This window comes from Oratosquilla oratoria, chromosome 6 (genome assembly GCF_046742065.1).
Source record: "Oratosquilla oratoria isolate Oo_2021 chromosome 6, ASM4674206v1, whole genome shotgun sequence".
NCBI classification, from domain to species: Eukaryota; Metazoa; Arthropoda; class Malacostraca; order Stomatopoda; family Squillidae; genus Oratosquilla; species Oratosquilla oratoria.
Window position 1 is genome coordinate 69,588,617 of NC_134782.1, and position 22,500 is coordinate 69,611,116.

General features: G+C 42.4%; 1 protein-coding gene across 3 annotated transcripts in view; it reads left to right on the plus strand.

The window, feature by feature from the left end:
• Bmcp (uncoupling protein Bmcp mitochondrial) overlaps nucleotides 1–22,500 on the plus strand; it is a 58,779-nt gene that overhangs the window by 22,694 nt on the left and 13,585 nt on the right. For all 3 annotated transcript variants that reach the window (XM_076187219.1, XM_076187222.1, XM_076187220.1), the window contains exons 3-4: nucleotides 21,067–21,217; nucleotides 21,422–21,558. In XM_076187219.1, the coding sequence (XP_076043334.1) occupies nucleotides 21,067–21,217; nucleotides 21,422–21,558 (288 nt within the window). The remainder of the gene's footprint in view (nucleotides 1–21,066; nucleotides 21,218–21,421; nucleotides 21,559–22,500) is intronic.

Below are 22,500 nucleotides of genomic sequence, written 5' to 3' on the forward strand. Positions count from 1 at the left end.
TGGCATATGTCGTATGCCGCAATTGTTTTATGGATTGAGCGTCAGCGGCATACGTCTTGTGCCGCAATTTCAAAAATAGACATTACATTGAGGATCAAATCTGTGGTAATGACCAAGTAGGCCTATCCATTGGCTATGAAAGTCACTTTTTTTTTTTTTTTTTTTTTTTACAACTGGCAATCCTGGCAGCAATTATTTGGGGTATAAAAGCGGCCTTTAGGACGTAATTTAGGCAATTCTGGTGTACGAAACGAAGTATGAGGAGGTGAAGTTGTACTTCGACATTTAGGCAGGTGCTATTTTGTACGTATTCAGACGTATAGAACTGGCAATTTCGCACTGCCATTTTTCGTAATACATACGTAATACAAAATGTGGCCGGGTAATAATGGTGTGATGGATGCTTACTAAAACGTGTACCAAGACAACAAGAAACGCCACAATCACCTATCCTCCATGAAATTAAATAAAAAGATACCTAAGAATCAATTTACCACATAACAAAGTGATAACTATTTGTCAAAAAAATCCACAAACAATAAACATGTTTTCCGCAAGTGTCAGACTATTATGGGCGACAGTATATTGACTTGAAACAACATAAATGTCAGATTCCTTCACTCTGAATTTTAACGAAGCTTCCCCGAAAAAATACCTCGTGCAACCCGCGCGAGGACAGAAAGTCTACGGGTGTCTTACCAAACGTTCGCACGCATATCGACAAAATAGACCCAGTTTTTTCCACTTCTAGGCAAAGGTGAATCAAAATAAGTGAGATTTGTTGTTTTTATATAATTTTGAGTTGATTTAAGCAATAAAAAAATACATTTTGGCTCAAATGCTGGGGTGGGGACTATATACAACATTCGCCCGGTGACGTACGGGTTAAAGTGATGTCTTAGGTGCGGAAATCGGTTGTTAGAATATCTTTGTACAGTGTCATCTTTGTACCCCAGTTATGGGCCCCCTATTGTATCATTCTCCTTTCGAACTGAGCGGACCATTGGTGTGCACCAGTGGTTACCAAACTAGGGGGGATCGCCCCCTCCTCCCCGAGGAGGCATAAGGATGATACAAGGGGGCGTGAAATTCCGTTCAAAAATCAGTTTCATAAGAATAATTAAACAATTCCAATAACTGTTATCTGCCATTACATACGTGCAGAGTATGATTCTATCAGTCACCCCAAACTAGTTTTCTAGTTGGCTCTGTGTATTATCAATAGAAAATAATTGTGTAATAAATTATGAGAAGCATGTCTACTAAAAGATAGTTTGGGAAGGTCTTGTGTTCAGAACTCTTGACTCAAGACCATTGGGCTGACTAAGGAAGATGATGACGCCCCGAGGTGGCGTGGATTATGGTGTGTGTAGTAGACAGGTTCCGGAATGTTATGCAAGAGGCTAATCCAGGAAAGGGAACGGGAGGCACAGGCTACCAGACGTCTTTCTGGACGCTTGCGCGCACGTATGCATAACTGTGCCTTCGATCTCATGATGTCATGTCGGTCGTCCGAACTTACCTGATGGAGCTGGTAAAATTACAGACTGGCGACACAAGATTATTTTTCTGTCGGTGTCGTTACTGTTCTTAGATACCTCCCAGTTGCTAATGCGAGGAGGCACCTCGTTTCTGTATTTTACTTCTGCAAGGCGTTGAGACACACTTGACTACCACAACACATACTGAGGGGAGAGGAGGGGGTCATCGTTGGCACTTTTGTACTTCGTCATAGGTAAGCGTTGCTTCTATCTTAGTGGATAAATAGCCCTCTGATGTACCCTGGGCCACGCTGGAGCTTGAATGAAACGACAAAGTTTCTTTCCGCTGTCAGGAAGAGAAAGGGAACGGAAGAGCTGTCGAATTCTTTCGAGAGGTGGGATTCGTCACTCGTGAAAGAATGCTGCGTCACTTGTCTGTTCGTCGGTGTGGCAGTCAGACACTCGGTGTTGACAATGACGAAAAACTTGTCCAGGCCACACCCAATTTGTCTTGGCTGCCTCTCGGTCAGTTGGAGTAGGCTCGGTCCTTGTCTAACGTAGTCATTGGTTCCGTGAGACTTAATTTTCATTTACACTCCCTCTCCTTCTCCTCTCCCTCTCCCCCTCACCCAAACCCGTGTCGCTCCATTTTAGTCTCCCGACTGACAGAGGTCAGGTGTCAAGGGATCAGACCGCGCGCCGCCCCCAACCCACGCACGCTCAAAGGTCACGCCTGCATCATGTGTCAACCTGGACCGTCAAAGGCCATGCGAGTCTGAAAGAAAGATTTGCGGCAAAAGCATTCATCCCACTTGTAACATTTGATCCTAAACATGACGCCATACATCGCTTAGTAGTCAGCCCGAACTGTTGTAGGCTTTCGTGAACTTGATGGCGAAGTGTGTTCGGCCGTTTGTTGCCCAACGGCCCACATTTTTCTTGGGCAGAGCGAAAAAAATTATTGCCTCCAGTGTAATGAATATTGTTTTTATTCATTGATTTATCCTCTTTTATTGGTTTAGAATATAATTAATTTATTTTGTTGGATTTTTTCGTAATTTTATAACGATTTAACATTGTTGGGAGGTGCTAGGATGGATACTGGGGAATAAGGCGAGTTGGAGAGTGGGGTGGAATGCGTTGACACAGGGTTGATCAAAGGATACTGGGGTGGTTTGGTCACATGAAAAATGAGTGAAGAAGGACAAAAAAAAAAAAGTGGAAGGCAGAGGTGGCTGGAGTGAACAGGAGGGGAAGATCGAGAATGGGATGGATAGATGAGATGGCTTGGGCGAACAAAGGGAATGTCGATTTAACAAGGAAGGTAGAGGATAGCTCTCAGTGGAGAATAGTTGTGAATTGATTAATGGAAGAGCCCCGTAGAGATTCTAGTATATATAGTCCGCAAAATCTTGTGTGGATGAAGAAGCGAGTTGGGGGGGGGGGACCAGCCACCGCTGTCGAGCCGTGCTGTGTTGTCTTTCTGCGTTGCTTCTGACCCAGACAGCGGGCGAGGTCAGGGATGCCCTTCATTCACAAGGAGCTAAGAGGCATCAAGGGGTTTTTGGGTAAATGTGGAGATGAGTAAAGGGTGAGTGTTTTTTATGCAACATATGTTATCCTTCTATTCTGCTACCCTCCTTTACTACCGCAGCGACCGCACCTGCTCGATGCTATAAGGTTTCAAAGGGGCAGAGTGCTGGTTTGTTGTTGTTGACAGAATGGTCTGTCCGGAACGCATTTTCCAGTACGGTCTGTGTGGGCTGAACTGCAGTGTAGACTACACAACATTCGGGCCGACGGGTTGTTTAGTCTTGCCGTCTCCCTGCGCCCGTAAACTGGCCGGTCATTGTCTTCATTCACTAACGTCGTTGAAGAGATTTTTCAATTTGCAACTAGTTGCATTTCCACGTTAGCGTTTATGCAATGTGCCAAGGTTATATATTTAGTTGCACGTAGGATAAATTACGCTCATATGGCAGTTTCGAGATTCTCTTTGGTCGATTCAGACCTTGGGTTGTCACCTGTTGTTCGAGTGCACCGTTACTTCTTCCTAATTATTCTAGGTGTCAGTACTCGAACATGGAAACGTGTTTTTCATGATAGCGCGCAGAACTTACTCTATTAGATCGCATTTTTATTTATTCTCTCTCTCAAAGGTATAATTTGTCAGCAGGCTAGTTTTGCTTTGGAGGGAAGTGTTGCTTTAAGAATTTTCGTACCTGTTTAGAGTGTAATGGTGTTTTTAAAAGAATGTCTGAAAATAGGTTGTAAAGACTTGGTTGTAGGTAAACGGTGTGACAATTCTGACCTCGGATTCTCCAGTGTTATTTGACTGCACTGTTACTTGGTTGTTATAGGTATCAATACTCCTGCATGGAAACGTTTTTAATGAACGCACACTTAATAACTTACTCGGCTGTTAAGATCTTGTTTCTCACTCTCGCTCTTAGTTTCTACTATCAGAATTTTATTTTGTTTATTCTGTGTGGCAATCACAACACCGCAGCATATTCCGGTCTAGGACAAAGCTGATGTACGTAGTCTTTTTCATCATCTTTGTCCATGCACTGTGGCATGACCCTTTGCTGTTTGACATTTTCTATAATCGCTACTCTTAAGGCTCTTCCATCGATGTTGCTGTTCAATCTCTGGAGCAGTGAGTCTATTCTTCTCTTTTCCAATATTTTTAATTTTTTCGTATTGGCATTTATTTTTCACTCTTGTACCCTATGTAAACCCTGGTGTCATCATGTCTTTGCATCATCAGCGAATAAGTTGGCATGACTTGTCTTTCATTAGTCCGTTAAAGAAGTGCGAGTCTTTCAAATGTGAATGAACAAGCTGAAGGTTGCAGGATCAGAACCAGGGTGTTTGTGGATGGTGTGTGCTGTAGATCTGAGGTTAGCAGAAAGAAGTTGCCGGCATAATTCGATGGGCTGGATAATGTTTTTTGTTAAAGTGTGAGGGTTCTAGCAAAACATTAAGATTGGATCGACGCAATCTCGAAGGACTTGAAGTATGGGCGGTTAAGTTCCCTGCCCTCAGCCCGACCCGGGCCGACGACAGCACTGGAAAAGTAAGCTCACGTATGCTACGGGGTATGTCTGAATGATGTGACCCCATCGCTACTGAGGAAATTCTCTGAGGTTAATAATAATGAAGTGGAGGAAGTTGGAATAAAAGGAATAGTTGTGAGCAAGGAATTTGGTAGCTATGAATACCGTACGGATGGGTGCTAGACTTCTTCAGACTTGTGGGAAAGTATTGTATAGATGGTCACAGCTCGTGTATTCGGGACATTGGTGGAACCCTAGTAGCTTCGGTCCCGTTATCGAGAATTTGTACAGGTATACCATGTCTCCTTATGCGGGCTTGATTCGGAAAAAAGTCAAGTTCGTGTTTCTCTCTATCTATCTATGTCTATCTAAGGGAATGGGGGACAGTGGCTGGCGTTGGCTTTGGCGCGGGAAGTGTCGGGTGCTGCTGCTGTTCTCCCGCCAAATCTCGGCCTCACCGGGACTGTTACATTTTGTCATTGCACACCTTTAACCTCGTCAATGCTGGGCATAGGGTGGCCAGACGTCCTCCTTTTGAGCACTTTGTCCTCCATCCGGCGCAACCTCACGCCGGACGTGCATTTATCCTCCTTGCTTTGGGTGTGACAAAAGTAAATGAATAAAGAATATATGAATGAATAGATAAATAAATAAATAACCCTAGGTATATAGTAATGCCGTACAATTAAATTATGTGGGAGTACCCAGGCCAAGGTCAACGTCGGAACTCGGCAGCCGAAGTAGACAGGACCAATGTTGTGAACTTGTGATTGCACGATTCACATTTCATACATTGGGCTGCAGTCCTGAGGTGGCCACGGTGCAGTGTGGTTTGGCAACTAATTTGTGAGATTAAAGGAGTGAAAATGCCGAAAAGAAAGACTTTGTTTAATTCTGACTGAGCCAAAGAGTTTGGCCATCAGGGTGGCGATACAACTAGGTTTTGTTTGTGTTGTAACTTAGTAAGAAATACAGATTTGTTTTTGTCGGTTTCATTAGAAGTGAAAAATATGATTCACTTTGTTTTTTTATATTATATATATATATATATATATTACTGTATATTATGATCATCGATATGCAGTGTCCTCCTTTTAGGAAATTCGGGCATCACTTTTGGCCTTTAGCTGCCAGTTTAATTTGTTTATTCATTTATTTTTATCCGTGGCATCCTTTGATAGTTTGATAAGTGAAGGTGCGTGCCTGCTTACTCGCGGGACAAAGTTTCCAAACCCGTAGATTTGTTTGGACAGAAGCTACTTTGATCCAAATATTTTGCTTTCCGGATAATCTAGTTTCCCTCAGTTGAATGGAATCGCTTGGCGACAATAAGTATAAAGGACGAGTCTTAAAACACCTTGAAAAGGTTAACAGGAACTAGCTCGTAATGTGTTTGCCCATTTGGCCGTGGAAGGGGATCTTCATGAACGCAACCAGGTTATACACAGCGATAGTTTCGACGCATATTATGGCCGCACACAGGGTGGTAGTCAGGAAAAAATCGGTAAGTAATACTTTTTGATGACCGTCATTATCCACAACATGTCGAGAATTCGGGCAGAATGAGAATGCAGCCACCGCCTTTAAGGAGGAAGAGGCGGCAGCGCGGGCGTGGTTGCTGGTTGCGATGGGCGGAGGAGAGGGCGGCGCGCACCCATCCACCCGCGAACCCGCCAGTCTGGCTGTATTGATCGCAGGCAAAAGCCGGCTCCACTCTCATCCTTCCCCTCCAACTCACGTGGCACCCACGTTGTTCGGGGTTGCGTAACGTAACATAACTTACCGAGGTTACTACTGTAGAGGAGTAATAGTTAGATCTACAGTGGTATGAACGAGCATGCCTCGACAGTAAACGAATATTTCAGTATCCTTTTGATTCGGATTCCTAATGTTGTTTCAACAAGGACCTAATCACGAGTAGCAGTTGTATGTCCTACATGTGCTTAATCCTCATTGTTGGCGAGCCCTCAGCTGTATGCTAATAACGGTTAAATCTTCAAACGGTAGCTAGAACAAAATATGCAAGGTGGACGGAGTTCCTTCGTCTCTTGGGTTTCCTTGTATTTGCATTCGCCTTTTATGCATTCGAATAATTGGTTCGTTACAGGAGTGGACCTCAGGTGAATTAAATCGCACCAAAAAAAAAACATGCCCCCTTGATATCCGGATTTAATTTTTTTAATAAAAAAATAATAGTCAAATGAGTGTTACCCAAGGTGTGTTAAACCAAACTTATAACGACTTCGCAGTTACGTTACTGATAATGGTGAAGAATTCTTGTTAAAACTAGTGGTAGTCTATAGCTTGGCTTCGTTTTTGGTAGGTGCACTTGTGCCCTGTACCCAGTTTCTCGGTTTTAAGTGAAACTGATTACAAGTTTGTTTTTGTACCTACAATAGATAGGGGGAACTGTAAAGAAGTTTATATGGAGGAAATTTGTAACTAGAGGGAAAGGTGTACCCGGCGAGAGTAATCTTCAAACGAGCGAAAAATAGCTTATTTTTTATCCGCTCAACATTGGGCTGCACATAGAGTAGGGTCTACTAGGAAAGGTGATTTCGATGGACAAATATGGTCTCGTTTCCTGGTGTGAAATGTAATTTGCACGTTCTAGTTCATCGGCTGTTGACCATTTAAGGCAGTGCAGTGCGCTACTAATGGTGCAGTCACGACACTGGTACTACAAGAAGTAAGCTGTAGGCAAGAAGAAGAAATTTACTTGTGCCCATTGTCTCGACTGGAGGCTTACAGCCGAAACCGTCGAGAACCGGTATTTTGTGAAATAATTGTTTTTCTTTCTTTCGTTTTTATACAAGTTTTGCGCGAGAATTCTGTGCAAGTGCATCATACATGGAGTATATCAGACCTTGGCCTATATGGCGAGGGTGGAATGACAAGTTAGAGTGGGGCCTCCTCATCCGCTCTCCCTTGTTCACTCCCTCAGAGCGTGCCGCAGTGCGTAGGAACGTGACCCACCATTTTCACCTTTTTATATTTAGATTCATTGTATTTTATTTTACTTTGTTTATTTATTTCTTGCTGTTTCTAGTTTATTAAGGTGTTCAGTCAGCTCTTGGAAACTCTCACAACAGATCTTATGGGTTTTTAGCAGGGAAGGGGGACGTACGGAGCCGGTCGACACCTTTAATTTAAGGTCAACTGAGGTGGTTTTGGATTTCTTTATCTTTTGTTATTTTATGTATAAGAATATAACTTAGAAGAAGTTAGAACACTAAAATGTACGTTTCTAATATTTTATAGTCTTGATTTTATCCAGATAGCATTATCAGTGCCTGATAGCAGACGAACTTTTCAATGTCGTACTTTTCCACCGCTAGTGCTGATGACGTAAGGTTTGTTGTTTACATTCTTGGACATGGCCAGCGATACGAAAGTGACTTCACATCAAGAAGATTGATCGGATTTGGATGCCAAGCTTCATATTTACAGGCAAAAATTTCAAAGCTTCATGAATTACAAATTGTTTTTGTGATAAGGTGCATATGTAGCAAAGATAATAAGAGAAATTGTTTGACTCTAGGGAAGAGGAGGGCTAGCAAACGATACTCACAGACGTGTCAATAAAATTATCTGCCATAGGTAGTGGTTGTTGTTGGGGAAAAGAAACCAATCATATGCCTGACACTGTCACCATGGTCACTTTCATAGTCCATTTCAATTTCGCTGGTAGTGGTACTTGCAGAAAGTGAATATTCATCATAAGCACTTTGTAACAGCTGAGAAAATCATAAGGTCTATATCAGTACGAATTCCTCCTGGTCCAGGATAATTAGGCTTAACTCCTGCTGGAGTAGTGGTGGTTGGGGGGGGGGTCCCAATTGTTTGATTATCAAAAAATGTACTTTAATTTGGTTGACTCCAGTTGACAAGACGTGGTCCCTATTATGGAGGCCCCTGTCATCATGGTGGAGTGGGGTGATCATATTCATAGGCCTAGAGGACTAGCTAGCCTATGTCATGACTGTACCCCTAATCTGCCTAGGCCCAGCCCAAAAAACCGTTGGTCAAGCCTAACCATGCTTGTTAACGATTATCAGTGACATCGTAGACACCGGCCTACCTATACGCATAATACAGACGGATACACCTACCGCCCGGGGTTGTCTTTGTTCAACAGCAGTGCTCCTTCGACGGAGTTTGCTTGCTGAATCTGGGGTCTTGTCAATGACAAAAAAAATGTGTGTTGAACTTTCTTTTAGAATGGGTTTCATGCTAATTCAGTGCAGGTTTAAATGACTCGTGCCGTCTGCACAGAATGATCCAGTCCTTTTTGGGGACAGGATCTTTCGGAAAAGAATGAAAATGAAGTCCATTCCAAGCAGAATATTTCGTCGAATCGCCGTTTCAATTTCCAGTGACACAATAAACCATTTTCGCACTAAATATTTGATAAAACCTTGCAAACACGAAATAGACATCACTGATCAAGGTGACAGAGCGATACGGCATTTTATCGTGCACGCATGATGCATCAGAATGTAAACAGCCGAAGATCGGTGAATGAAATTTCGTCTGCTACTAATATTTTGATAGGCATTTTTTATCACATGGATTTATTTTTTATTTTATCAAAAAGTGACTAAGCCATACTACTAGCAAATATTAACCACCTCTGAAAACCTCTGTTCATACAAGCAGTTTGAACTGCGGCTGTACCGGATGGTCAAGGTGAAACTGCGTGGTTGTGTGAACTCAATTGACTTGCATTGTAATTGAACCGCCGCTATTGAAATGGCTCGTGTGAACAGCTTTGTTTGGGTCGATACAAGCTACTGGCTAGGGAGGATTTTTTTTCCTGGAACGAGTAAAACATTCGGATAGTGCAACTTGGCCTCTCAAAGCCCAGGTAGTGAACTACCCGCCAATGATGCACTTACATCTTGAAACGTCATCACTATTCAGGACTGCATGGACTCTGTTCAGTTGTAAACTTGTTGTTTGGAAAATAACTTTTATTCTACCGAGACTAGTTTTGCTTTGGTAAGAAGTTACTTTAGCAAGAATTATCCTATACATGTTCAGTGTGCAATAGTGTTCTTGAAGGTTCTGGAAATAGGTTGTAAAGACTTGGTTGTAGGTACACGGTGTAAAATTAGGTTTTGGTGCTCGATCATGTTTTTTAAACTATGTCTAGACTCGAAAAGAGCTAAATGGTTGTCAGACTTGGAAGGCAGGATCAGGGAGAGGTTGGAGAAGATTTATTTCTCAGAAGTATTCTCTTTGAAGACTGATGAAACATTTCCTCGTACCCATGAGGTGGACTGCCTCTTCCCCCGATGTTTCCGAGAATGGCTGGCGCACCTTGGGATGCCCTTCTTTGAGCCCAAACTCGGTAAACAAGCATCCCACGGAGTTCCTTTCTAGCCCTTAACAGTATTTTCGTTTCACTGGATGCGGCCTACCACCTGGAGTTCTTAGAGTTGGTGGCAAGGTCAGGACTCCTCAAGATGCCCAAGCCATCAAGGAAGACGTGCAGACACGGCTGTTCGTACGTGTAGCAAATGTATGGGCTGGGTGGTCAAGAGAGGATTGTGGTGATGGTCAAGGTGAAACCGGCTCGTGTTAGCAGGGTTGTATAGATCACACTTTAAGTTGTACAGTAGGACCTGCGGTTGGGTTTCCTCTTTCTTCCTCTTCTTCCTCTTTAATATTTGGTGTGTATTTCCCCGGCACCATGACCTTTATGCTTTTTGCCGGGATCCATCTTGTTCTTAGTGGCAAAGAGGTTAAAGACTTCATGGATGGCTGTAGTGAACATTAGGGATACGAGAGTAAATGCAAAGCCGGTCGTAGTAGGGAACCCAGGTAGGGACCAAAAATGAAATACAAGAGCGAGCCATGAAAAACAGTTACACGTGTTTACGAATATCTGGAAACAAAGTAGTGCCCCAAGCTTACATTACTATGCAAATGGTTGACTGGTGAGGAATTTGAGATCGGAATTCAAATTTTCTTGAAGTCTCAAGAGGTATTGTAAAAGAAATATAAATGTCTGTGAACTGGGAAAGGTCAAGAAAACCGATGGCAGTTTAGAGATATAGTGAGTAAAAGGATGAATGCGGAATGAAAATTCAAGTAATGTCTTAACTTGCAGTTGTGCCGTATTGATACTGGGAAATTTAAAATCTATGGGAGTTATTCGACTGGAACATGGCAGTGTAGGTAAGTAGTCGCTTAATAGACTGACGTTTATTTAATGTAACACAAACACATTCCACCGATTACTGGTTGCGAAAATATAATGTAGATGTCGGTGGGACCATTGTGATCACGGTGGTTAAAACCAAGTCTTTATATATATATGTATATATATATATATATATGTATATGTATATATATAATTTCTCAGTGGACTGAAAGGTCTTCTGTCGGCTTTCATGCATTATCAGTGCAACTCGTAGAATTGAGGACTGAAGAATCTGGAACAGTAGTGCGTGATGCACTGGTTTCTGGTGGTATCTGACAACTATTCACGTCTTGGTATTCTTTTGGTACTGCAAGGTAACGTCTTAAGTTGCTTCTTGCTACCCAAGTTGTGTTTACACACAGATCACCACGCAAAACATGTGCAGGGTTCCAGTCCCTAACAAGTTGTTACCTAATATGTTCAAGTCCGAAGATTATGCAAGGAACTGGTTGGAAATGCGCAGGTCTGCCAAGCGAAACTTAAAACCAGCCAAGTTGTCACGAGCAGGAAGATTCCGAAGGCGACGAATTCGTCATTGCGAGCTAAAATGGACGTCATATTGTTTAGGTTAGAGCAAGTGGAACTTTTTTGGGGGGGCTTTGTTAACAAAGAATACTTGTTCATATTACCCCACCCCCTATTCCAGATTGGAAGGTAACATAAGCCATTTCTTTTTGTTGGATATACTAAACATTGAATTTAGCATACAAACTCGATCATGCAAGATTTTCTTTCAACGGTATAAGAAAACTATCGTTTAAGAACTCGTTAATATATTCCCAACTTTGTCAAAGTAGCACCCTTTTTGAGGCGGTTTACTTTTGTTCCCCGATCCATGATGTAGTACGTTTTGAGCATGTATTGCAGTCGGAAAACAAGAACCTTATGGTTTGCGTGCAGGAATCCAGCACGGTGTAGGTCGATGGGTTGATGACGTAGATATAATGCAGTAGTTCGCCCGTTATGCAAAACCTTGTCCAGAACACGGTATTGCTTCGCCTGAGCACTCCTCGGCACTGAAGGGGACTGGAACTTTAACAGGCTCGTTAGTTAGGCAATTGGATAATCCATAATAGGGTCAGATAATTTTTTATGGGGGTTTGATCCCTCTTAATGAGGTTAGATTCCTCTTAAAGGATCCGTATCCTCTGAGGGAGGATCCAATCACCTTACAGGGGATCAAACCTTGTTAGAAAGGACCCAAATCCCTTATGGGACCGGATGCCTCGTTAAATTCCTTTGCTACATAGGAGGCTCATGATGGGAATGAAGTGGTATTGTGTTCACCAGACCAATATTTAAGTGTTGCAAGTTCATTACAATCCGTTAAAAAGCCGCTTCCAACTGTTGCTATGAATTTCGAACGAAAAGGGCTGGGACAGGTGGACAGTAGCAACAGAGCAGGTGATCTATATGGTTCAGACTTGTCTAGTAAGAATGTCTCCGTCCCAATTTTATCAGTACACCAGACTTTATTTCAGTGATAGATCTTGTAAAAAGAAAAGAGAAAAAAATGGCGAGTATTTTTCGCACATATATCGTTAGCTGGTAACTATCACCAACCCTGCCAATCACACGAAGCAAATTTGACTTCAAAGGCTCTTTTCACACGTATCGAGTTCTCGCCGTGCGCCGTCCACGACACGATGTCTTTGGATGCTTTCACACATCACGACCATGCTCACGTGCGACAGCGACCATAGACACCCATTGTTACTTGAGAGCACGGCGTCGTGTCGTGGACGGCGCACGGCGAGAAATCGATAAGTGTGAAACAAGCCCAAGTCGCTGCTCGTCTTCCCAGCGAAACTCTCCTTAATTTGACAGAACAAACATTGGCCATGCCAAGCTCATTCTCCATTTGTTACATGTCTGCGGTATCGCATCATCGCTCGTCTTATCAGCGGATTGAGGGTGAAAACGAGGAATGGTGGTCTGTAGTGACCTTGGGGGCATCGCGCCACTATGTTCCAACCAGGTCGTATGGCGAGATGCAACGATACACGAAAAAGTCTGTGTGTATGTGTATATATATATATTATATATATATATATATATATATATATATATATATATATATATATATATATGTGTGTGTGTGTGTATGTATGTATGTATATGTAATATAAACAAGATATGTAATTCAGTCGTGATTGGTGATGTCATGGATCATATTGGGTTACCAAACCTAGGTGACAGCAGCTACTTAGCAGGTCGACAGAACTATTCTAAGATCAACCATCATTTGAACGATAACGCTACATTACACATGTAAATATATATACGCGCACACACACACACACACACACACACACACACACACACACACACACCAAAGGCTTTTTTTCCTCTCAAGGGAGGTAACCAAAAAAAAAAAAAAAAAAAGTCATACAACCAATCCCACCCATTCCATCCCCACAGATTCCACTCCCATCCCCCTTCCCTCCTCTTATCTTGGCTCCTCATGGATGACGGGTCATCCCTCCATCTCTGGGTTAGAAGACTGATAAAGATGTATGGTTTTCATGGGTTTTCACTGTCAGGTCCTTGATGTGTAGTGAAAAGGGCTTGCATCGAAATTAATGCCCAGAAATTTAGGGTTCTTCTCCAGTGGAAGAATTTAGCTGAGAATATATCCCGGTGGAGGGTGTCATAAATTAAGAGAAACTACAGCCAGAATAAAACCAAAAATGTCTTCCGGCATAGGAGTTAGTTGAGATGGGCCTCTTCGCTACGGAGGGAGTGGCACGGGAAGGAGTGAAATAGTCAACGAGTCTCTCAGTAGATCGAAGGGTGGAGCCCCCAAGAAGATTTTGCAGGGAGAACAGACGCCGGCGCCTGGGACCCGGGGGGGGGGGGGGGGTTAGCTCGACCAGCGTCCTGAAGGGCGTTGAAGTGGCACGTGGTCCTGATGTATCCGAGGAAGGACTTGATTAAACTCATCAGGCAAAATCCAAGAATTTTTGTTTACTAACACCCGGGTGACCGTGGGGTAGGGAGTGGGATTACAAACTAGTCATGCGAAACGCAAGCTTGAGATCACTCGTGGAATGCCGTTCTGGCCACATTGATTGACGTATTCGATAGACGACATTGACAATCTCGTTCGTGTTTCCAGTGCTCAGCACTGACAGCACAGTACTTTGTCGTCGGTAACCAGCGATTCTATACTTGGGAGACGATTGCACCGAAGAATTCAAAATTATCGGCATTCTTTTGAATGGAATAATTGTGTGCGACTGGTCGGTAGGGATACCTAGAATTCCTTAAATATTAACTGCATACGTTTTACCTGGGGTGGAGGAACTCTGCTGAAGCTCAAGAGTGCTATGGGTTTCTGGAGTCTCAACTCTACTCCATGGTTAACAGAGCAACAACTGGTAGGAAAGTCTGCTGACATTCAAATATATTATACTATTTCTATTGTCTCGTGACCCATAAGGTGTTGTCTGCCGTGTTGTCACGTACTGAATGAAAACATTCGGCATATACCGGAAGCTGTCCACTACCCCGAGTATGTTAACATGGAATATTCGAAATGCATATTTATTTTTTCATTAAATTGTAGGTGATACTAGTAATTGTTATAAATGTAAAGAAAAGAGACTTGTTAAACAATGTGGCATCTCAGGTCAGGCCACGTTGCCCCGGCAACTTTCCCTTTTATTGTCCAAGCCTTGTACTAATTACATAGTGAAGCTGAGTGCGGGTCTTAGGGCCGCTTGCAGTCTCTTGAATTATACCGGTCATACATGCAAATATAAAGAAAATGTCTCTCCCGTTTTCTTTGGAGATGGTTTAGACGTGGCAAAGCTGCTGGTTTTGCCGGCCACATCCTATGGGTCACCGGATTTTGGAAGAACTATAATCGTTGTGACATGATGGAAGTTCGAAACCCGCGGACTGGCCCCCATAGAGCGTTATGACGTATGCGACATCCATTAAATGTATCGTGCCGTCTTATGTTTAGTTTCAAGGATCGTAAGGTTAACTGTGTGCCACAGGAAATGTCGACAAATGAGGAGGGAGACGGTGGCGGTGGGAGGATGGGGTGCGTCCTTGCCAAGTCTGGAAATTCCGCGTCAGACACCAGTGTTTTCTCCCTCTCTCTCTCTCTCCCATTGATCGCATGGGCCTTTCCTGTCTTGAGGGAACTGGGAACGAGGGTGCCTCGGCATCCTAAAACGTGCCTCATGGCCTCTGCTATCGTATGTAGGTTCTCGTAATATTTGTGATAGCGATGATAAAGCCATGTTGGTGTAAGAATGCTGTATGACCACGTGGGAGACGGGTGTTTTCACTTATGTTATCTCGATAATTTTTTTATAATCTGTGTACCAGTGCACGTTATCAAACAAGTCCAGTCTTATCGCTTGTTTCTTTTCTATAATCCTCCGATCATTGACAGTTTTTTCATGTCTCCCTCTTTCCTTTGTTCCCTTATCCTATATTCGTTTTCCGTTACTCTCTAGGAGCCAGATAACCCATTGTTTACTTTTTCTAGTTTCCAATTCCTCTTCCTTGCACTTGCTTCCCCACAGTTTACATTGTTTAATATCAAATGATCAGCAGTCGTTCGTGTCACCACATCCTTCCAACACTTCTTTTCTCCAGCCTCTTTCAGTCTCACTTGCCATCCAATGTGTTTCGATTCCTTCCCCACTTTCATTACACGAGGTCGAATGAAATAGCTTGACTGTTGGAATTCTTCTGCGCAGCTTCTGACGTCATTTGGCTAAGTCCATTTTCTCATTATGATACACTGAAGAAAACTGTGAAACGCCAAGGAAGACAGGAACTATAATATTTTATATATTATATATATATTATATATCATATATATTATATATCATATATATTATATATTCATATATATAGACAGGAACTATAATATTGTATATATATATTTTATATATATATTTTATATAATATTTGTCAGAATATAACTAATTGCGTGGAGCAGTGCGAGCGAAGGCAACGTCATTTTCCAACGACGGACCAGCTTCAACCGACAGCTTTAGGACCCGCTAACCCCACTTTGAACAGCCAGGTGACGTTCACGGGCCCGCTGCGCCAACTCCCTCGAAATTCGGTCGGAAGTGGTTAGACCTTATATTCTTAGATCTTGGGTCGGAGTAGACCAAAATTCCTTACCACGGAATTTATTTAAACAATCTGACAACTGTCTGAATAGTGTCACCAGGTAAGATTACAATTTTGTACAACATTAAAAGGGGGGGGGGCTTTATACAAGCCTTTAGGTGTTTAAAAAGAACTAGCATATTTCCACAACATGCTAAAGGATAAGGAAAAGAATTTGTCTAAGGCTATCATGGTAGAAAAGAAAAATTGCCCGTCGCCTTGTCAGCGAATGAAACTAACGGACGAGGCAATTCGAAGATTTAAAAATTACAATTACATGTATATATTGTTATACGTTGTTACCGAAGGGTTGCACGTAGCTGGCAGTCGCATGGCGGCAGTCATAAGTAACGAATAAAAGGAGTGATGCCACCCATACGGCGGGGGCCAAGCGTGATAGCCCCCGACCGCGTGATAGCCAGGCCGCAGACGGAATTTCTGAAAACTGAAAAACCCGTGCGCCGGCCGGAACAGACAGTCTGGCTGTCTGGGACGTTTGAAATAAGTAGTTATAACTTACGTGCTGGTAAAGCAATTTCAATTAATTTTTCTTTTAATTTGTCTGTGTGGTACACCGTGAGAAATATAAACTTGAATACTAACAATTTCGGGACGAGGAGAGAGAGTGGGAAATGCGAGTTCGTTGTATTGCGAAGATTTGAACGAGATTCCTCTCTGGACGTTATTGGTTGGACACAAACAGTAGGGAATGGCAGATCGTGAAACTTGGATTCATTGTTGATACAGGAGGAAGAAGAAGAAAAAAGTGACACTTAAACTTGAGTGACACTAGTGAAAATGAAATTTTAAGAGTGTTGGTTGCGAACCATCGCTAGGGATGAGCGACAGAGGGAATCCCCTGCCGCCTGTCTTGAAAATCGGTCAATACTCTTCCATAAAGGATGTGCAGCCCACAACTGCTGACACGGTCCACAGACCTGCCTTGCAAATGCTACTATGTATTTGTGACCTTGTACTCTTTACTTAACGAACATAGTTTAGTATCGAAATATTCTGCCAAAAGGCAGTCGAACACAAAGTATCGTTTTCATTGTGTTCATGACGTTTTGTACGCTATGCACGTTTTCAAATTATATCGATATGACGTGTGTGAAGGCTGATCTCGCCATAAAGCAAGCGTGTTTATGACAATTAGCGTCTTGTATTATACGTTTATTCTCATGAACCTAAGTGGAGGCGGGGGAAGGAGCGAAAAGTGCATTGATATGCTGCAGCTGTTTGCGGTTTTGCCGATTGGGCGTAGTGATGCCAGCTTTATTTAGCAAACGCGTGCACGGCTGGCCGAAAGGGATACTATTTAACATGTAGATGTATTAGTTTTGGGCGAAGAATACAAAGATGTATTTAGTGTGTACTATTCTCATTAGTCTTGCATCTTGTGCTGGACTCTTGATCGACATCATATATCTTTCCGGAGAGCACATCTCAATAATATGACTAATGCTGTCACGAACAAGCAAGCGCACGATTTTTTAATAAATTTTCAACAACGTGATTATTTTTCAACGAAATTCCCTAAGGATACGTGGACATGTTAGGAATCGCTGGAGCATCAAACAGCCGAAGGAAGAAATTCCTTGGTAGGATTACACGAACCCCTTCCATACTTGTTGAATTTTATTCTTGCGAGATAGGTGAGGTAATGCCGGTGTGCGCACCATATATGTACGTGTGTGTGTGTAATATATATATATATATATATATATATATATATATATATATATATAATATACACACGCACATACATATATATAAATTTTTGCGTGGGGGGGGCTACATATCGATGTCTCCATCGGCTTAAAGTTAAGCTTTGAATGAGAAGTGCCGAGGACGTCACAGTTCTGGAGAGGTTGCCTTAGACCTAGTGATTAAGTCCCAAATCGGGTAGCAAACCAAAGAGGTACGAACTGAAGTAGTAGGTTTGGTGCGAGTATAAACTAGTTTGTAATTGCCAATAGCTTTTACTTTCCTTGTGTGATATTTGTAAATGTAAGTGGGAGTGTTCAAAACGGGAGCTGCCGACCTTTTGACGTTTCGTAGTTGCAGTGTCTACCGGTCTTCTAAGTCTCTCATTTTTGGGATGGACCTATTTGAGGTCGTTTATTGGTTCTTGGTACAAATCTCGTTTATTGACCAATCGCCGTGGTCGTATAAATTTTTTATGTAGAACTGTTGCAGTTGCGATGTTTACGACCCCGAGTTCATCGTCCAAAACAACACATGTGGTTGGTACTTCTAAGGTCATGGTCATTGGAAACCGTATCACCCCCAGAAAAACGTACTGGTGTCACATTAGAAATGAGGTTATTAAAAGGATTAAAACTAAACCTCGACGTTACAGGAGTGTTAACGATCATGTTGGAACCCCCCCCCCTCTCTCTCTCTCTCCGTATGGGAACTGTATGTTTAATGCAATTTATATTTGTAGGGACGTGCATGATATCCCAACGGACCAAATGATTCGTGTTTTATGATTGGAGACAAATCTAGACTTAAAAGAATGACCACTCCTTAAATTTTTCGGTGCGATAATACACCAAAGAAAGAAACGCTGGTGATCGCTAACAAGATAAATTTTTACTCTCCTCTATCTTGCCCACACACGCAGTTCGAGACGTCTTAGTTCTCAGACCTCCTTTTCACTTTCATATTTATAAATTTTTAACTTCCATCTCGTTGTCCATTGGTAGTCAATTTTCTTAAATCAGTTTTTTCATTTTGTCGTCCCCACATCGTATTTCCACAACATTTTCTCTTTGCTTCTGGTGACACACCTCACCGTCATCATGTCAGTGCGCAGTCACGTGACCACTCCCTACCTCCCTACCATAACATGCATCACCCCAACACCTTACCCACAAGTCCGTTATTTTTCTCCAAATGAAGGAACACCCAATTATCCAACATCTCTGTCCATGTCTGTATGTTTTAATGCAGACAAGCTGCTTCATCGCAAGGCTGTGAGCGAGTACGGCCCATCAGCAGAATTAGTCAAGTTTATTTTCTTTGTCCATGGGATGTGTGCCAAGGCTCCGTGTCATGGTGCCAGCCGGTTGTGATGTAATGGCAGACGACATTAGTGTGCCGTTGGAGGTGTATGGGCGGTTGGATGTTGAAAAGATAGATTCGCCAACTGCGCACCACATAAGCAATGGAAAAGAAACCGATGCCGTTGCATGTAGCAGTTTGAAGTTTGGATTCAAATATACACCCAAGTAGTGTTTTGCTTGTGTACTTGTGGGGATGTTTTGCTTAAGCAATCAATTGTCTGGTCTGCTGTAAGATTATCTAGAAATACAAACGTCACAAAACAACCTGTGGTGTTCATGGGAACCCCCTCTCCCCCCCTTCCTCCTCCGTGGAAAGGAAAAGTACAAAAGTTGAGTAGTTGATAGCATGTGGAACAGGTTCTTGTTTGGTAGGCACACCTGCCACGTGCAAACACAAGTAAGCATGCTATTCCACCGCAAACCAGCTAGCCACTCCAGAGGGACGCGCGCGCACGCACACCAAGGATCACTTGGCGAGTAGTAAATGTGGGTGCTTTATCACGAGTCTGTCTTCTCTCAAATATGGTTGTGTTGACCCAAATGCCAGGTTGCATAGGATCTGCCAAAGCGAAAACAAACACGTATGTCGTTGTTGTCTGAACTCTCATCCACGCCATTGCCGCCGCCATCACCACAACCGGTACCCATAGTTGGATTTGTTGCTCTCACGAGCACTGTTTAACTGGATTTCCTTAATAGTAACTAGGAACGTTTTTTTTTCTGCATGTGATTGAGCCCCATCACGTACTAGTCCTGTCTGGCCCCAACATCGGGAGTTCTTTTTCCTATCGCTACCACCGCCATTGTCGACGAACAATGTGACCTTAGCTCTGCCACAACTGGTAGTGGTTTACCATTGCCATCGATATTAGCATCGTCGCAACATTTTGTTCCACCACTTTTGTTTTTACTCGGGAAGATTGGCTTTTGTTTTCGTTGTCCTTGCTTCGATTACAGTAGACATCACCCGTCATCCACCTCGACGATACATCAAAGACCGTTGATGTGGCTGCCGTTGGCGACAAATTCAACCATCGTCGAACATGCGCAGCCTCCTCCCGTCACCCTTCCAATTCGATCACTAGTCACCTTTCGTAATCGATCATTGTCACAAATATCTCGTATCACCAAAATTCTTAGTCATCACAGGAGAAAAACTAGCATGGCTATCAATTTCATCATGGTAGTGGTCACATGCATGATTTTTTTTTCTTTCTTTTTTACTCCACTGAATGTTATCTAAAATATTAAAAGTAAAATATTAGTTTCGATGCGTAAATAAATTGGTGGCGTAATTGGAAGCGTGCAAGTGTTGCATTCTTCCAGTTGTGGGATCGAATCCCCCCGCATTTCTCCCGAATCCAGTGACCATCCAACCATCTGCCCCAACAGACCTTCAAGCGTGTTGGGTAAAAGGTGACTACTTCGGCCGTAGCCGCTTTCCTAGCGTAGGTTCTTCACTTTAATGTTGGTTTCTAGGTAAAAAAAAAACCGTTTGTAGTGTCACATAATTTATATACAAGAACCTTCAATTTTAACACATGAAAATAATTACAATATGGAAATTGTTACAATGGATTAAAATGGAAAGTGGGTAACTAAGATTGTCCTGATGTTACCAGGGCTTTTATAGTCTAAGGATTTTAGGTAGATTTTAAGAGTTTATTTAGAAAAATACTGCTTAAGCTGCACGTTGCGCGCACACATGCATGCCTGGATGTTAAGAAGCACATCGTGAAGATTTTGAAAATAGAGGTGATCAAATTTGGACTTTGTAGTAGTGCAGTTTGAGAAGTGAATACAAATAGAAGAGTCGTGGTAGAGCGTGTAATCCATTGACAGGGTAGTTCCTTCAGATATGTAAACTGCATGTCAACAACTAGTTTCATCCCATCAACAGAGAGGTTTATTTCAGTTGAATAAAATCATAGAAAACAAGTAAACAAAAATGAATTAGGTATAACTTCATAAAATTTTCATAGTGATTGTTACAGTACCAGAATTTTCAGAATTCTTAGCATGTTGTTTTTTGAAAATAACATTGATTCAAATGCCTTAAATACTTGATGCAAAATTCATCAATGGTGTAATATTTATATTTCCAGGGACTTTTCCCATAGACACAACAAAGACTAGACTACAGATTCAAGGTGGAAAATGTGACCAAGGCAAGGTAGTGGCCACACGATATCGAGGAATGCTTCATGCATTCTTACGTATTTCTACAGAGGAAGGTATACGAGCGCTATACTTTGGGTAAGTTCTGGACATTATTTTGGTTGAATAACCTTAAATACTCTAGTAGTAAATGGAAAACTTGGCATCATGCTCAATCTCTTTACTTTCTCTTGCCATCTCTCCATCTCACTTTCTCACACACACACACTGCAAAATTATTATAACATCAGATTGTACTTTTATCAGATTCACTGCTTTTCATGTGGTCTGTTTTTATTGCAGCATTGCACCAGCTGTGCTCCGCCAAGCCACCTATGGCACCATCAAATTTGGATTATACTATTCCCTCAAGAGCCTCCTTGTCAGCAACCCAGATCAGGAAAGGCTTGGCATCAATGTCTTCTGTGCTATTACAGCAGGTATGAGTTCTCAGCAAAGGGAGTACTTGTAAAGTTTTTAATGTGGGTATGTAGTATTTACATGTACCAAAAGGAATGGGGGGCTTGCCAAGTCAGTGTACACGTGCTGTACACTCATCCCATACTCATCCAAAGAGCCATTCATTGCATCTCCTATCTTAGCACCTTGAAGATAGTTATACTTGTATTCTGCTACACAGAGTATTGGTATTATATTATATTCCATAACAAGCAACTGGAGTATATGAGACTTGTGTTCAAAACACAATTCTAAGGTGTATTTCTTGGTTGAAATTGGCATGGTCCAGGTAACAGTCGATCAGGTAGGGGGGGGAATCAGGATTGTTGTTTCAAGTTTAAAGAAGTAGAAAAATTGCAGCCCCCACAGTGGCTGGCATTGGACCTCAGGCCCTCCCATAGATGTCCAGGAAGAGAGATGGAAGGGGAGTAGTTGTTGGTTGTCAGTTCTCCATGTGTGAAAAGGTGTAAGACATGTGAAGTTGAGATATCTTTGGCTCAATCAGTGTGTCAGTCCATGAGGGCTGCACCTGTTGACAGAAGTGAGGAGGTTGACAGGTTTTGAAAATGGGCAGCTTCACTGTCCATCTTGCAGTACCACCACATACAGGTACCAGACATTGGTCCCTGATTTAAAATTAAGAATGAAAACTACCAAAGCTAAATTAGCTTCACATGGAATTAGTGGTAGCATATTAAGCTGGACTGGTAATTGGTTAAACAATTGTAAACAGTTGTTCTAATTGGCAAAACTTTTAGGTGGAAAAATGATACAAGTGGAGTTCCTCAGAGTGATGTTCTTGGGCCACTTCTATTCATAAATACATATACCAATGGCTTTTTCCTCTTACAAAGGATGTAGCTAAAACACTCCCACCCATTCCATCCCCACATACTCCACCCCCATTCACTCCCCTCTCCTCT